Here is a 17,955-nt window from a genome sequence, read left to right as displayed (position 1 = left end):
AATATGACAGTGATATAAGTTAAAATGTACATTCTCTATTTAATTGATAATGTAAAAGTAATAGTTATCCATACTCATTTATCTTGTACTGCGCCCAACTGTTCCTTCAGTTACAGTAAATTAAACAAATGGCATAAGCTTTGCTTGATTAACAATTAACACTGATAAAACTAGACAGTACAAAAATGTGAATTCCCACAGAGAATGAACAGAACGAGAAGAGAAGATCCAAACCTAGCTATCACGAAGAGACTGCGTTTCTGCCACTTTGATATAAAAATATATAGTATTCATAATAAATAATTATAATAGGTCTAGGTATTTTTCACTATTTATCAATTTATTATATTTTATAACAAATAGTCTAAATGTGCTTTTTAAATACATTTTTTTTGCTCTATTAAAAGTTAATTACAATATAAATGTTTGTTCTGTCACTGGGATAGGCTCCAGTCACCCGCGACCCCGAAAGGGAACAAGCGGTAGAAAATGGATGGATGGATGGATGGATGTTTGTTCTGATCAGAACATCACACACTGGACTCTGACTTTCCACTGACATCACGAGTGATCTCACACACGGTGATGTACGGGCAGCGAGTGTTTGTAGAGGAAGAGGGAGAGAGAGAGAGAGGGGGAGAAGAGGAGAGAGAGAGGGTGAGAGAAGGAGAGGGAGAAAGACAGAGAGGAGAGAGAGAGAGAGAGAAAGGGAGACAGAGGAAGAGAGAGGGAGCTGGAGAGAGGGGCGAAGAGGGGACTCAAAGGAAAGACGCAAACTCATAGTTAATTTGTCACCTTGACAAGAGCAGTCTCAGTGCTGTGATGAGGTCTAAAACCTGACTGAAAAACATCAAATGAGTTGTTTATTAAGAGGAAATCTGTGAGCTGTTGTAAACTACCTTTTCAAGGACTTTGACCCAAAATGGCAGATTAGAGATGGGCGGGTAATGACTCAGTACTGCAGCATAAGAGAGGCTTTATGACCACAGTTTTTTTTTCTTCTATTTCTTCTTTTTTAAACATATAGCAACAAAAACTTGCATGAAATAAACTAACCTATGTAAAGAAAGATAAACACACATATATATACACACTTATACATACATATCCACACTTTGCATCTTAGCTGGGGATTAAAGTAAATTTTTTGTCAATGACAATATTTGTCAGATTGCCATGGTAACATGCTTGCATTTAGAGGTATGCCATCCTTGGCTTTTTTGATCAAAATGGTAAGAAGAATGTGTGGGCCAAATTTTATTTCAGTCTAAGTAATTTTTTCACTTCATTCAAATGTTGAAGGGGGTGCTGTGGAGTGCCCAAAATGTATATTAAAGGTCCCATATCGTGCAAAGTCGACTTTTCAGAGCTTTTAACCTTCTTACTATTTGTAAGACTATTTGTGCCTCATATATGTGCCCAAAGTGTTTTTTTGATTGATTCCCGCAGTTTTTAGCTACAGAACAGACTATATCCTTTCGTCAAATCTGCACATTGACGGGGGGTAGCCAAAACCGTGCGTCATCACCACAACCGCGCCTCACCATTCCCCCTTCTCCCTCCTCTCCCTTCCTCCTCTCCCTCCCTCCTCTCCCTTCCTCCTCTCCTTTCCGCTGGAAAATTAATAGTGTAGTAAATAGTATATCCCTTTGCAATAATTTATGACAAATAAATTATAAAATAAGCTATATATAATTCTTACAGAACACAAGCCCCCTTTGAATAGACTAAATTGCCATATTTATTGTATAAAGCTAAGATGTGAGTTGTGTTACAAGTGATGAATACTGATACGATCGCCAGACAGACAGACAAGTCTGAACTAAGCATTCATGTTCCTGGAAGTCCCAATCCATGCTTCTAACTCTTGAATTTAGTGGTTTACCCCAATCTGAGTTCTTATAAACTTAGTGTTATAATTCCAGCTTTTTATCTGAACTTACCTTGCCACTCACACATGCATGTACAGACATGCACAAGCACAGAGATATGTGTATAGACACCATCGGTCCTGTACCGTTCAGCATATGAAACAGTGAAAGTTGTTGTTGGGAGTGTATAACTTTCTGTTGTATGCTCTGGTGTGGCCCAGCGTTTGGTTCTCTGCCCTGTCTGGCCCTGCCCTGTTCCTGTCAGCCTAAATCAAGCTCCTGCATGGACCTGTCTGTGTCCCGGCCTCGTGTGCTGCTCAAGGCCCCCACTCTGGCTGAGATGGAGGAGATGAACAGCTCTGAGGTACCACTTGCTAATATTATTTAAAATTGCCTTGTTTGAGCCATGTTAACCATGTTTTGTTCCCTCCTGATCCGTTTACTCAAAGTTGTATTTTGATTTATTCCTGCATGTTTGAGTATTGTACCGTACTTTTCTGACGGCACTACTTTTTTCCCCGAACTCTGCGATCTCTGCGGTGCGTCTAATTGATAGATTTTTACTGGCAAACGGTCACCAGGGGGAAATTGTTTTGACACACTGTTGAAGAAGACGTCAGTGGAAGCACTGTCCAAGGGACACGTCGTGCTTTTTAAAGTTTAAGCTTCAAATACTGTTTTATCACAATCAGATGCATATTCACAGAGAAGTTACTTTAATGAGGAAGTTAATCTAGACACGGCTGAATACCAAGACACACAGAGCGCGGACATGAAATATACAGCGATCTGTTTAGAACCTGCCGCTTTGAAATGAGACTTTCTTGGCCAGACCTGACTCACGAGTCAAAAGAAAAATGTGAATCACTACCATGGACCATGCTTTCTACTTGCTTATGATTTATTAATACTATTCTTATTGATAGTCTACTGCTTCTCAGTCTGATATTTTAACAGCTCTTGTATCTGTACTTTTACATCAAAAAAATTACCGTAATGGCAATAATGTACCTATATAGATACCCGAAATATACCCATTTCTCTACTCTGAAACATATATGCACCATTCATATATAACTTTGAGATTAGAATTACCTCACACATTACCAAATGACATTTCAGGACATAGCAGTTGAAGCTTTATTTCAAATATAAATTGACATTTGTGTGACTTCTTTGTACCATTAAGAGTACTTATAGGGCTGGAGATTATTTAAACAGAACCAGGGGCTGGAGCTTATTGATCCAGTTGACCATTAAAACTGGGCACTGGTGCAGTTGTGATCGACCCAATCAGACTATAAGTATAAAGATAAACTGAGCTTTTACTTTTTCATCAGAGCAAAGCTTGTTTACATTTATAACCAGAGAAAGTCACACATCAGAGGCCAAGACAACAGAGTTTCAGCTTCACAAGGAGTCCAGTCATTGTTTGTGTTCCAAAGGCTTCAGGTTACGTTGGGTCTCATTTTAGTCAGGCGTTTTAGGAAAGATAGCCCAAATTATAAGAAAAATCTCATGGACATGCTTGGGCTTTTAGCTATTTCTGAAATGTTTTGAACCAAAATATTCAATGAGGCTTCAGAATCAGAATCAGAATAAAGTTTATTGCCATTTATCAATGAACAGGATTCACGGATATAGGAACTTGTCCTGGCGGTTCGGTGCAACACAAACACTGAACAATAAATACAAAAACAATGGACAATAAATAACTACCGGGTATTACAAATGGGTAAGTAGAGTTAAAAATAGACCTGATATGTTCACAAAATAAAATATGTGGTGCAATAAAAATGGACAGTGCAGTGAGTGCAAAGTGCTTAGGAAGTGTTCATGAGTACAACGGCAGAGGGAAAGAAACTGTTCTTGTGACGGGAGGTTCGGATGGACCGTAACCTCCTGCCTGAGGGGAGTGACTCAAATAGTCCGTGTGCCGGGTGAGAAGGGTTGGCTGTGATTCGACCTGCACGTCCCAGAGTCCTGCAGAGATGGAAGTTCGCGGCCGATCACCTTCTCAGCAGACTGCACAATGCGCTGCAGTCTCTGCTTGTCTCTGGCTGTGTCTCCAGCGTACCACATGGTGATGGAGGAGGTGAGGATGGACTCAATGATGGCCGTGCAGAACTGCACCATCATCTCTGCTGGTAGCTTTGCTTTCTTCAGCTGCCGCAGGAAGTACATCCTCTGCTGGACCTTCCCGGTGAGGGAGCTGATGGTGAGCCCCCACTTGAGGTCTCGGGTGATGGTGATACCGAGAAAGCGGAGGGAGTCCACAGTGGAGATGGGGGAACCCGAGATGGTGAGGGGGGGCTGGGGGGCTTTACCTTTCCTGAAGTCCACGACCATCTCCACTGTTTTCTGGGCGTTGAGCTCCAGGTTGTTACCGCTGCACCAGCCGGTCCACTTCCCTCCTGTAGGCAGACTCATCCCCATCCAAGATGAGCCCGATGAGGGTGGGGTCGTGATTAGTTTAACGGAGGCGTGGCTGGAGGTGCAGCAGTTCATGTATAGGGAGAAGAGCAGGGGAGAAAGTATGCAGCCCTGTGGTGCTCCTGTGCTGATGGTCCGTGTGTCCGAGACATTCTTCCCCAGCCGCACACACTGCGTCCAATCCGTCAGGAAGTTGGTGATCCACCTGCAGGTGGAGTCGGGTACGCTGTGCTGGGAGAGCTTGTCCTGGAGCAGAGCAGGGAGGATAGTGTTGAAAGCCGAGGTGGCCACAGTGGGGGAGGGGGAGTCAAATCTGCAATAGAAAGTGTTTAGTTGTTGTGCCAGTTTTATATCGTCCAAAGCAGGGGGGGTGCAGGGCTTGTAGTTGGTGAGAAGCCGGAGCCCACTCCACACAGAGGCGGGGTTGTTGTCAGAGAACTGCTGCTGCTCCAGTTACATGTCTACCCGGAGACATTTTGAGTTATTCGCATATTCTGAAAGTCTGAATTCAAAGCTATACAATGATGTCTCACTCATGCACATCTGTATATTGTAATATTTTAGTAAGTTGTGGTCATTTGAATGTTTACAACTCTCAAAACCTTTCACTGAGAAAAAAACTGCCTCTAAAGATTCTCACCTGAGTGAGCCCAGAGTCACAGGGGGGCTCATTTGCATCTCATTGAGATAAGCCCTCCCCCCTGTCACACTGACAGCACCTTCCCCTACAGCTGTCACTAAAGACTCAAGAGGAGTGTTGTTTTTGATGTGAACTGGACTTGAATCAGAATTCGAAGTTACTATATTGAAATGGAAATACTTTGATGCTTTTCAGGGCCTTTTATAATCCAATAATCAGAATCAGAATAGGGTTTATTGCCATTTGTCGATAAACAGAATTCACAGGTGATTCAGTGTAACACAAACAGCAAAACATTGAACACTGAGCACTAAACGGCATGATATGTACATAATGAAATATAAAGGTATAAAGTTATGTAGTGCAATAGGAAGCACTCTTCTGTGCTGTGACTCTCGGCGCTGGGCATGTGATGTCTTTTGCCTCGTCAGTCCAGAAAGGCCTGATTTTTTTCATGCAGATAGGTCTGCCTGTCAATGTTTAGTCCAGGTGGGACCAGGACATGGAGATTGTCAACCGGAGGAAGAACAGCTGAATTGCGTAGTAGCTGAAATTCCACAGGTTCTGCTTCACAGCGACTTTTTGCAAGCACCACACCTGGTCTCGGGATCAAAGCTGTAAGCAAATAACAGGATATTTAAGAAATGGCAAACTATTTCACATAAAACACTCATTAACTCATTTTATTTTCAACCCTTCGGGGTCCGGAGCTTTTTTGGCCGTTTTTGGGTACCTTCAATTTTGCCCTGATATACTACATTAAGAAATGTTTTCAGCACAACCTCACCTATATGATCAGTTAGTTAGTTTTTCACTTTGACATACTATTTCAACATACTGGACTTAAACACACAAAGAAAACACAAAGTCCGTCTAGAAAAATTGTGAATGTTTTTTTCATTGTAAAACCCTCAACCAAGCATTTAAAAAGGTTCAAACTGAACCACAAGGTGCAAATATGAACATATAAAAGTATTCTTGTGATATATACAAGCAATAAACCACTATTTACAATAAAAAGTAGGTAAATCCTCAGGCGTTTTTCTATTTGTGCTACTTCTCAAAACAGTTTCTGTCCAAAACAATAAAGGAATATCTTATCTTATCTTATCTTAAAATGACACAGAGAGCCACATAACAGGCCTTGCACTTCCATGTGAGTGATGTTCAGAAGGAACTCTAAACCAGGTCCAACCCAGGTCTAAACCAGGACTAAACCAGGACTAAACTAGGTCTAAACCAGGTCAAAACCAGGTCTAAACCAGGACTAAACCAGGTCTGAATCAGGTCTAAACCAGGTCTAAACAAGGTCTGAATCAGGTCTAAACCAGGACTAACCCAGGACTAGTCGCTCCTCTGCGCTCGGGGTCTGCGTGCGGGGTCAGCGCACCTCTCCGTGCTGACCGGCTGCAGAGGGTTTGAGGGAAAGTGTGTCTGTAGAAGACAGAGGGAGAGAGCGAATTAATTAGATTAAGACATGCTACATTTGATAAGATAAGATTTTCCTTTATTATCCACACATGGAGAAATTCCATTGTTGCAACGCAAGGTGGAAAAGAACAGATAACTTATAGGAAGTTTAAAAAAAATACTCTTTATAGAAGAACTCTTATAAACAAAATCTCCTATGGACAGAACCTCTCATTTCTCAATAAGGAATGGAGGGGGAAAATAAAGATAAAATAAAATAAAAACAGCTAGCGCAAGACAAAATAATACTTATAATAATGGTAAAATCAGTTATATGCACATGAATGTGACATTATTGCGTGTCTATAATTGCTATTCTGCATTTGCACTTTATTGTACATTTAATAATGTGAAGTTAAGTAAATGATGTGTAATAAATAGTACCTGCTGTGCAAAGTCGAAGCTGTAATGCAATGGACTTCTGCATAGTTTTTGATAAAACTCCAGCTGTGAGAGCCTCTTCTGAAAAGTGAAACAAAGAAGTTTGGAACGAGCTAAACCGGCTAACGCGGGCTACAGTAAAAAAACTGTAAAAAAACACGAAGATACAGACATTACACCGTCCCAAAACAGCTAGTTTCAAGAGAGTACGTGATGGTAATTATTCAGTAGTAGTCACATTAAATTCAAGCCCGTATTTGTTATGCAGAAGCCGAGGAAAAAAGAACACGGCCCGGTGCTAGCTTGGAATATAGCGAGCTAAAGCGGCTAACGCGGGCTACAGTAAAAAACAGTAAAAAACACGAAGATACAGACATTATACCATCCCAAAACAGCTAGTTTCAAGAGACTACGTGATGTTAATTATTCAGAAAGTGGTCACATTACATTCAAGCCCGTATTTATAACGTAGAGTGCACTGAAGCAGCATGTTAGCTTAGCATTGCTCTGTCTCTGCTCCGGTGCTCGAGGCAAAAGTGACGAGGCTAAAGTGACATCACGAGACCACCTTAAAACACAGCGTTAAAGCAATACTTTAGAGTAAAAGTACCTCAGTTCCGTTGCAATGTAGTCCAGGGAATCATAAGCTCTGAAGACAGTCTAGAGGAATGAATAATGTCTCTGAGAGGAGAACACGTAGCTGTAGCCATGTGGTTCGCAGCTGATTGGTGGAAAAAAATCAACATGCGCTGGCTAGAAAAAGGTGACGCCCCCCAGGAGAGCTGGAAAAAGACCCGAAAACTACCCATTTTTAACAGCTTAACAACCAATAGTGTTATCTGAAGCACACAGGGGCTCATTCATAACTTCAACTAGCACATGCTGCAAAAAAACAAAAATCACACATTGGAAAAAAAAATACTTATTTTCGCTTTATCTCTGTTTGGTCTGGGCCGATTTGTGGCGTTTTTTCCCGTGGTCGATCACATATTGTAACGGGCTCTAGCTCTCGATACCTCCCTGCTAAACCCTTACTTTGCCTCTTTGTAGCGTTCTCTGTCGCCAGCCCTGTGTGCTGCCTCCTTCTGCCGCCTCAACTGTCTCAGTTTGGGTGTGAACCAGGGTTTGTCGTTGTTGAATGTGACTTTGGTGTGTGATGGTATAATGCTGTCCTCACAGAATTGAATGTATGACGTCACAGTGTCCGCGTACTCATCCAAACAAATCTGTGGCAGCTCTGAACACCTCCCAGACTGTAATACCAAACACGCACGTAGCTTTTCCACTGCCTCGTTGGTTCACCTCTTGGAAGTCCTCACTACAGATTTACAGAGTTTTAGCCTCTGTCTGTATGTGGGGATCAGATGGCTCATGACATGGTCTGAAGCGCCCAGCACGGCTCGGGGCACCGCACGGAAGGCTTTATTGATGGTTGTGTAGCAGTGATCCAGTGTGCTCTCTGGTCGGGACTTTAATACACTGTCTTCACTTTGGTAGTTCATTGGTGAGATTCCCCTTGTTAAAATCGCCCAGGATGATACACAAAGAGTCTGGGAAGGAGTTTTCCACGCTCCTTACCTGCTCCACAAGCGCGCTCCGCCTCCTGCGTGCACGCGCCCCGCCTCCTGCGTGTACGCGCTCGGCGGGATGTAAACAGCAGCGAGGATAAACGAGGCAAACTCACGTGGACTGTAGAATGGTTTGCAGTTGATGAAGAGATATTCCAGGTCGGGAGAGCAGAATTTGGAGATCACAGTCATATCTGAAGCCCAGGTGTTGATGTAAAAACAGCCGCCGCCACGTTTCCCGCTCAAGAGGAGCCTTTGCCGGTCCGCCCGGTGCAGCTGAAAGCCCTGTAACTCCACGGTGCAGTCTGAGACGGACTCGCCCAGCCACGTCTCCGTAAAGCACAGCACGGGTGAAGAGGAAAAGTCTCTGTTCAGTCTTGACAGCAACGCCAATGTTTGGTAGAGAGTACCACAAGTTTTCCATTGACTTTGTTTTAAAAGAAAATAATCCAAAAATAAAACGATCTGAGGGGACAGGAAGATCCCAGGTAAGGGTATACGTGCCTCGCTTCATTAGCTGCACGAGCGCGCCAGCCCGTCTTCCTCTTCTGCGGCATCTCACAGTTTTAGCCAAAATAGTAGTTATTGCTACAGCTGATGTTAAAAAAACTGGAACAGTGTCCATATGAGTTGTGGTCCGGATGGATAGGAGCTCTTCACGGGTGTAAGAGTGCGCAGACACACAAATAACTAACAAAAACAGACAAAACAACGAGCACAGAAACGTCGAGGCTGCCATCCGCGGCGCCATCTTGGAAATCCCAAGATGTTCAACAACTAAAATCATGAAACCTTTTACTTATGAAGTGACAACAGTCAGCCTCACATGCAGCTCTGAATTCAGGAGAAGAAGAATAAAAAAGCTTCATGTTTTGTTTTGTTTTGAAATACTGATTTATGATGACAGCAGCAAAGCCAAGCGTTGACAAGCCACAGATATGTTTAGGGGGAGTTTACTTGGCTATTTTAGACTATATCTTTAAGGAGAGACACATCTGGCATGTTTTGATATTGCAGGAGGAGGAGTCTCCAGAGGGGACAGATCTGTGCAGGACGGACGGCTCCCTTGGCCCTCTAAAAAGGGACCGCTCCTTCTCTGAGCAGGACGTGGCTCTGCTCCATGGCCAAGAGACGGTGCCACTGCGGATCAGGACTCTGCCCGCTGCCAGGCCCCCGCCCCAACACAGGGGTCAGTAAGAGAATTCACACAATACTAGCTTGAACTAGTTTTACATAGAATCATTGTTTGTTCTTTTCCTAATAATAATGGACATGATGACTGTTGGTACAAGACTCCCTCCTAAGACCATAAAAACACAATGTACAGTAAACTGCTACAGCACAGGGCAGGGTACCGATGAGAAAACATGTGCTAGTCTCTGTCATTTGCATTGGTCAGCAGTGTGTTATACGCATGTCTGTTGAGCTATGAGACCTTCAAGTGTTAAGTTTAGTTTATTTCTCCACCAGCTTATCCAGCGTTGTCACAATATATAAACATTCTTAACAAAAAAAACACTTTTGAATGGTGAAAAGTGCTCAAAATGGCACCCATAGCTTAAAGCTTAAACCCAACCCAAAGTTCAGTAGCTAGATTCAATCTGCATTAGATGATACAATTAGGATAGGCAAGTTTATTTTTAGAGCACAATTTAAACACAAGGCAACTCAAAATGCATCACACAACAATGAAATATGCATTAAAATCACAAAGACATGACAGAAAAGAAAAGAATAAAATCCTTTCAGTCTTATGCACCGCTAAACAGTTTTTAACTTAGATATGAACATTGTCAGAGTAGAACCTGTCTCACATCTTCAGGAAGACTGTTCCAGATTTTAGCTGCATAAAACTGAAACGCAGATTCCCCATGTTTAGTCCTGACTCTGGGCACCAGCAGGAGGCCGGTCCATGTTTAGTCCTGACTCTGGCACCAGCAGGAGGCCGGTCCATGTTTAGTCCTGACTCTGGCACCAGCAGGAGGCCGGTCCATGTTTAGTCCTGACTCTGGCACCAGCAGGAGGCCGGTCCATGTTTAGTCCTGACTCTGGCACCAGCAGGAGGCCGGTCCATGTTTAGTCCTGACTCTAGGCACCAGCAGGAGGCCGGTCCATGTTTAGTCCTGACTCTGGCACCAGCAGGAGGCCGGTCCATGTTTAGTCCTGACTCTGGCACCAGCAGGAGGCCGGTCCATGTTTAGTCCTGACTCTGGCACCAGCAGGAGGCCGGTCCATGTTTAGTCCTGACTCTGGCACCAGCAGGAGGCCAGCCCATGTTTAGGCCTGACTCTGGCACCAGTAGGAGGCCGGTCTCTGAGGTCCTCATCTCGGACTAACATGTCCGAGATGTACTTTGGTGCTAGGCCATGGAGAGACTTGTACACAAGCAGAGCTGCTTTAAAGTCTGGATCTGAGTGAATCCACTGGTCCATATTCACCTGCTGACAGTGACACATAGATCTGAGTGTCGTCTGCATAATTGTGATAGACACATTTTTGCTAAACTGACCTAACGGCGGCATTTAAAACTTGAACATAAGGGGTCCCAGGATTGGGGCACCCCACAGGTCATGGGCCAATTACAACCAATCTAAAATTTGTCAAGCAAAGTTTCTGGTAAATTTCAAGGTACAAAATGCCATAACACTGTTATCTTAATTTGCAAATGCAGAATGTATGTCAGCAAGAGTAAAAAAGTCTCTCTCAAACAATGTTTTATAAACTGAAATGACAATGTTCAGGTTAATAAATTAGGAACAAAGCATAAGACTTTCCTGCTTATTTCTGTAATTCCGGTCATTTCAAAAATGCAAGCTTTGTTCACATGTGACTCTGTGATTTCAAAATACCAGTCAAATTCTGCATTTGGCTGTGAATCGGGCTAAATAATGACAATCCACAATTCCCACACATACTTGCACAACCTCACACATGCATATCACATTGGCATAATCTGTCTTATAAATGACATAATTACAATTTTCTGCATTACACTATTGCCTCAGTCCATGTCAATATGATAACCCTAAAACAATTCTTACCAAGCAAAATTCCAAAATACACAAAGATACAAGTCTAAATATTTATTGTATGCTCTGCTCAGCCTCGTTCCCGGGCCAGGCTTGGTCCCCGGCCCCACAGTCCATGAGTGCACTCTATGAGGCTCCAGCCGAAGCCGCAGATGTGCACCTCTGGATGGTAAGACAGATCCCTTTTTACCTTCAATGCTAGTGTTTGTGGTTTTAACCGTGCATGTGCTATGTGTTCAGGATGAGTTCAGTCATCCTGTGGAAAGTCTGGCCCTGACCGTGGATGAGGTCATCAATGTGCGCCGTGTGTTGGTTAAGGCAGAAATGGAAAAGTACCTTCTTAGCAAGGAGCTGTACAACAACCTGAAGAAAGGCAAAGTAATCACCTTGTCTCATCTCTTTTCTTGTCTTGATCCCCGCTGATTCGTTTGCATTCTTCAAAGTGGTTTAACGGGCCAATCACAAGGCAGCAGGGTGGGTTGACTCGGGTTCACTGGACGACCTGATGAACCAATTTAGATGTAATTTGCATATTGTCTGCATTCCAGAGGACACTGAAGGTAAGGATGTGGTCAATTATATGGAGACCTGGATTCCCGAATATCTCAAACTTCTGACAAAAGTTGGGAAAATAAATATTTCACATCGCTCCCTGGCTCCCAAACCGGCTCCGAACCAGCGTCTCAGACCTATTATACTTACGTTCCACAACTTCAGTTACAAACAGTGTGTCATGGCTGCATCCAGATATCTCGCCGCGGGCCAAACCAGATCAATCAAGCCCCAAGTCTATTTCTTCAATGATTACTCAGCGCCTCCTCCTTGAACCGACACCTTAACATGCTGGAGTGATTTGAGCGCCCAAATGATCCCAGGAGCTATGTTGTTGGGAGCTTCAAGTCCCTGGTAGGGTCTCCCAAGGCAAACAGGTCCTAGGTGATGGGTCAGACCAAGAGCAGTTCAGTAGCCCCTTATGAACAGACAAAAATCAAGGCAAGTTACGTCACCCAGATTAAAGTTACCTAATCCTGGAGCCAGGCCTGGGGGTGGGTGCTCGACGGCGTACGTCTGGTGGCCAGACCTTTCCCCATGGGACTGGCCAGGAACAGCCTGAACGAGTGATGTGGGGCCATCCCCCTGTGGATCCACCACCTGCAGGAGAATCCATAAGAGGCCGGTGCAGAGAGATCTGGGCGGCTTAGACTACTGCGCCTGCGACCCAGCCCCGGATAAGCGGAAGAAGATGGATGGAATACTCAGCGCAAGTGGTCAATAAATGGAAAGCTTGGAAGCGTGGAATACGCTCTGCTTGATCCTTCTTAGATCTATGTTTCACTAACATCAGGTGAATAAGGACCAGTGGATTCACTCTGCATCCAACAGATCAGTGTGTGAATGAAAAAACACTTTTTCCAGCTGAATTCAGACAAGACGGCCACAGAAATGAGAAATTGTTAGCAGTCACCTACAGTCTCTCTCTCTAAAATCTGTTAAAAAAAAAGTGAGAGATTTCGTAATATGGACTCATGGACCCACCTAATCCCTAAGAAGAAGAACAAGAGGTGAGTAAACAAGGAAGGCACAAGTCTGGTAACACAACAGGACCAAAACAAACAAAGCTGGTGGCCCACGGTCCCATTGAAAAACAACCCGCATCACAAGCTAATGGAGCTAAGGAGGCTAACATGACCGCAGTCACTCCCCGCTAGACAAAGGGAGGCCGGCCCAGATGGAGATTCTCGCGACTTCTCTGCATTGGAAGGGGGAGAGAATATAACTAATCAGAGATGGCTCCAGATGTCTGAAGTGCATCGTGCCCGGCCGTATATGCTGCTGTTGCCGCTCAGCTGAAAGCAGAGAGAGTAACCGGAGCACGCATGGATGAAGTCGAGCAGCGAATTCCGGACAATACGCTGGAGATGCGGGCCAGAATTACAAAGCTGGAGTTGGAGAACAATAATATGAAAAATAATCTCCTGGATTTGGAGTCCTGTTCACACCATCCTAACCTTCGACTTTTGAGGGTCTCGGAGGGTGAAGAAGGTCAGGATGCAGAACATTTTTGGAGAAGATTATTCCTGACCTCCTTGATGGCTCAGGAGTTGAAGTCCCTCCCATCATAATCGAAGAAGCACATTGCCTGGGCAAACCAAGACCAGCAGCTGATAAACCACGCGGCCTGATAATGAGGTTTCTTATCGATCGTGTGAAAGAACGTGTCTTGAAGGCTGCAAGGGTTAAAGGAGACTTCCAGTACAAAGGCAAGCGTGTCATATCCCTGATACCAAAAGAAGGGAAGGACCAACTGGAGTGTGCCTCATACAGACCCATTTCTATTTTGAATGTGGACTATCACATACACACCTCAATTATGTCCAAAAGAATGGAACAAATATTCCCAAACTTAATCCACAATGATAAACAGGATTCATTAGCATACAACAAAAATAAGATGACATAAGACGATCCTTACAAATGATGAGCAAAATAAAAAACAACAAAACAAAGCAGTAATAATTAGTTTGGACGCTGGAAAGGCTTTTGATTCGATTAGCTGGCCATATTTATTTAAAGTGCTAAACAAATTTCAAATTGATGATTTAATTATTAAAAATATTGGGGCTCTTTACGATGGTCCAACATCAAGAATTAGAATCAATGGTCATCTGAAAGATCCACTGACTCTGGAAAGGGGGGTAAGGCAGGGCTGTGCCTGGTCTCCCCTCCTATTTGCTTTGTATTTGCAACCATTGGCCCAATTTATGAGACAATCAAAAACAATCCACGGTGTTGCAATCAATGGGACGGAACACAAAATTGCCTGTTATGCAGATGATGTTCTTCAATATTTCACCAAACTAGAAATGCCCATACCTAATGTGATGTATTTTCTCCAACAGATTGGTCAAATGTCTGGAATGAATGTACAAAAAACTGAAATTCCCTCTTACTGGCAATCCCCTCTGACGGAATCTCTTAGATATTTAGGCTTGGTACGCCATAGAGACTCAAGAGAAAATCAACTATTCTGGAGAAAATAACATGCCCTAACCCATATAAAAAAAGATCTTGAGATATATAACCTTTTCTAAGTCAAAGCATTGAAACTATAAAAATGTTTTGCCCAGTTTCTCTATCCAGATAGAGAACTGTTCCTCCCGATTTCCATCCCAATCCCTGTTTGATGAGTGGAATAAAGCATTCTCAAGATTGATATAGCAGGGAAAAAAAACTGTATCCGATTTATAACTTTACAGTTTTCAAAGAAAAAGGAGGCTGGGGTTTACTTTATTCCAACTCAGATCAGAGCTTTGCTATAGAGCTCATTTACGTGACGTCACACGACCACCCCCAGGCTTGTTCCGCCATACTGTCCGTCTGCACTGCGTGTTTACCACAACAAGCCAATTCAATACTGCCGTCTTTCTGCTTCGATTTACGTTGAAACACGGCTCGAAGAGGCTCGATATCAGACGCTTTACTATAATCAAAAGGGTGAAGGTATGTGTGGCAGTTGGGTGCAGCAATCGGGAAGATAAACGGACAGATCTGAAGTTTTATCGAATACCGAGAAACCCAGAAAGTAGAGCCCGATGGACAGCTGCGATTAAACGTTCGAATTGAGAACCAAACGATCACCACAGACTATGTAGTTGTCATTTCATATCTGGCAAGTTACTATTTGTATGATTTAGGTGTTTGGGGTTAACAGGTCGATCTTGATTGAAATATTTCAGTGTTTATTGCCGCTGACGCTGTTACCACGTTGCTACTACTTATTTATTTGCAACATAGTTTCCAGCTGTGCTTTCGTGTACCAAGATTTGTTTCACCCATCCAGCAACAAAATACTTGTACGCTTCCAAACTCTTGAGGTTTTTCAAGCTTTCATGAGAATATGTGACTGACCGTGGATAAACCAGTTACAAGTCTACCCGGAGACATTTTGAGTTATTCACAGATTTTGAAAGTGTGTTTCAAAATTCAAAGCTATGCAATGATGTCTCATTCATGCACTGATCATATTTGAGTAAGTTGTGGTCATTTGAATGTATACAACTCCAATTCCTCTTACTGAGAAAACTGCCTCTAAAGATGAGTGAGCCCAGAGTCACAGGGGGGCTCATTTGCATCTCATTGAGATAAACCCTCCCCCTGTCACACTGACAGCACCTTCCCCCGACAGCTGTCACTAAAGACTCAAGAGTAGTGTTGTTTTATTGATGTAGTGTCAGGACTTGAACTGGACTTGAATCAGAATTAGAAGTAACTATATTAAAATGGAAATACTTGGATTACAAAAGGCCCTAAGGCCGTAGTTATTTTATTACTTGGTTTACGGATCCGCCGCAGTTAGATTATTGATTCATACAATATAAATAAAATGAAATATTCTAAAAAAAAATTATAAAGTACCGCCGACAACACAAAATAGCATTAAATGAAATATAAAAAGCGGTATTTAGTCAAAAGACAAGAGCGCGTGAAGCGTGGCGGAGCAACTCCGTCTCTGCGCAGTCCCGGCGAGAGCGCGCTCGCCCGTTTCCTCCGCCTTTTATATCGCAAATACACATTTTAAACCTGTTTACCACATTTTCAGTGTAGCCTCCAAAAAGTGACGAAAATCACGAAAACTAACACCATAAAACACCATAATACACACCCCACGGGTAAAGACCATAATATAATACATCCATGCTTAAGACATACAGAACAACGCCGAAAGATAAGCTGGAGAGGCCGGGGCTGACAAAAGCTGAAGCAGCATAGCATAGCTTAGCGCCGTCTGCTCTGGTGCCCGAGGCAAAAGTGACGAGGCAAAAGTGACGAAAATCACAAAAACTAACACCAGACCACCATGAAACACAGCGTTAAAGCAATCCTTAAGAGTAAATGTACCTCAGTTCCGATGCAATGCAATGCAGGGGTCCAGTGCTGCAGATCTCACAGCTTAGCATAGGTTAGCTTAGCTCCGTTCGGCTCCGGTGGAACAAGCCAAACTCAGCGGCAAAAGTGACAATAAAATCACGAGAACTAACACCAAACAACCATAAAAGCACACCCCGCACGACCCACACAACCCACGGGTCAAGAAATACAAAACAACACCAAAAAATAAGCCACAGAGGCCGAGAACAACGGTGGCTGCCGACGAGTCCGAAGGTTCACTGGTCCGAAAGTTCACTAGTCCGAAGGTTCACTGGTCCGAAAGTTCACTAGTCCGAAAATTCAGAAATTTTAAGGTTCACTAGTCCAAAGGTTTACTGGTCCGAAGATTCGCTAGTCCGAAGGTGTGAGTCCGCGCAGCGGGCTCTACTCGCAGCTCTCCTCACCAAAGATGTGTGTCCGTGCAGCGGGCTCTCCTCGCCTCCCTTTGCCCTACACACTAGCTTTTAAGACTTTTCTAGTGTTGATGCACTTTTTATGATTAAACTCACGTATTTTCCATAACCGACTTGTTTCTGTGCATAGCCTGAGCTCCTTATCGTATCATTAATGAATTAATTAACTCCGGGATTAAACTGTTTTCCATTAGCCGCAGCGCGGTCAAATAGCCCCACCGTTTCAGGAGCCGCGGCACGAAATAATATAGCAGTTTCGGCTGCGCGCCGCGGCTCTGTAGACATTCCGGTCTTGGCGAGCTGAATTTCCTTTTTGACTACCAATCCTACGGTGATCGGATCACGCGTATTTCTATACAGTGATCCCTTGTTTATCGCGGGGGTTACGTTCCAAGAAGAACCCGCGGGAGTCGAAATCCGCGAAGTAGAAACCTTTATTTTTTTACAGTTATTATACAATGAAATACCCCATAAAACATTGAAAGCAAGGAACAAAACCTTTTTACAGGCCCAAGCATTTGTTTAACAAATAAAAGTACTGTATACACGTTTGTATTGTACTCATCGCTCTCTCCCGGAGCTCACTCGCGCCGCTCTTACCGCTCTCTCCCGCAGCTAACGCGCGCGCTCTCTCCCGCAGCTCACACGCGCGCTCTCACCGGCGTGTCCCGCAGCTCACGTGGGCGCTCTCACCGGCCTCTCCCGGAGCTCACGCGCGCGCTCTCACCGGCCTTGCAAACTTCAATTTGGAAAGCGGTTTTACGTACGTGTACATATTAATCCATAACGTTATTGACACACAGGTAGAGAAGACGCGGAGATACTGTTTAGCCAATCAGAATGCAGAACACAATGCATGATGAAAATCCGTGAAGCAGGGAGACCGCGAAAAGTGAACCGCGATATAGCGAGGGATCACTGTACTTATGATCAAATGAAGGCATAGAGTGGAGGATTCTGATCACGCATATTTGTGCCAAGTCACCGTAAATGCCGGTACATGTCGGCCTCGGTGAAACTGAGAAAAACAGTGTTTTAGTTTTTTCCCCCAAATTTGTGATTTGTTTTTTTGCATTATGTGAAAGTTGAAGTTATAAAGGAGCCCCTCCGTACTTCAGATATCAGTATTCATTACCTTAAAAGTACACATTAAGCTGTTAAAAATGGGTAGTTTTTTGTGTAACGCGTGTGGGGCGTTACCCTTTTTTCAGCACGTACTGT

At 43.6% G+C, this 17,955-nt stretch overlaps 1 protein-coding gene across 1 annotated transcript in view; it reads left to right on the top strand.

Moving 5' to 3' along the window:
- Positions 1–17,955, top strand: part of spire2 (spire-type actin nucleation factor 2) — a 75,965-nt gene that overhangs the window by 38,754 nt on the left and 19,256 nt on the right. The window contains exons 8-11 of the mRNA XM_072435806.1: positions 2,093–2,235; positions 9,381–9,552; positions 11,467–11,561; positions 11,633–11,770. Coding sequence (XP_072291907.1) covers positions 2,093–2,235; positions 9,381–9,552; positions 11,467–11,561; positions 11,633–11,770 — 548 coding nt within the window. The remainder of the gene's footprint in view (positions 1–2,092; positions 2,236–9,380; positions 9,553–11,466; positions 11,562–11,632; positions 11,771–17,955) is intronic.

The sequence above is a fragment of the Eucyclogobius newberryi genome, unplaced genomic scaffold, assembly GCF_026437365.1.
Source record: "Eucyclogobius newberryi isolate DKJ021-1_F unplaced genomic scaffold, fEucNew1.0.hap1 SCAF_7, whole genome shotgun sequence".
Classification (NCBI taxonomy): Eukaryota; Metazoa; Chordata; class Actinopteri; order Gobiiformes; family Gobiidae; genus Eucyclogobius; species Eucyclogobius newberryi.
This window is presented reverse-complemented; position numbering and strand designations above follow the sequence as displayed.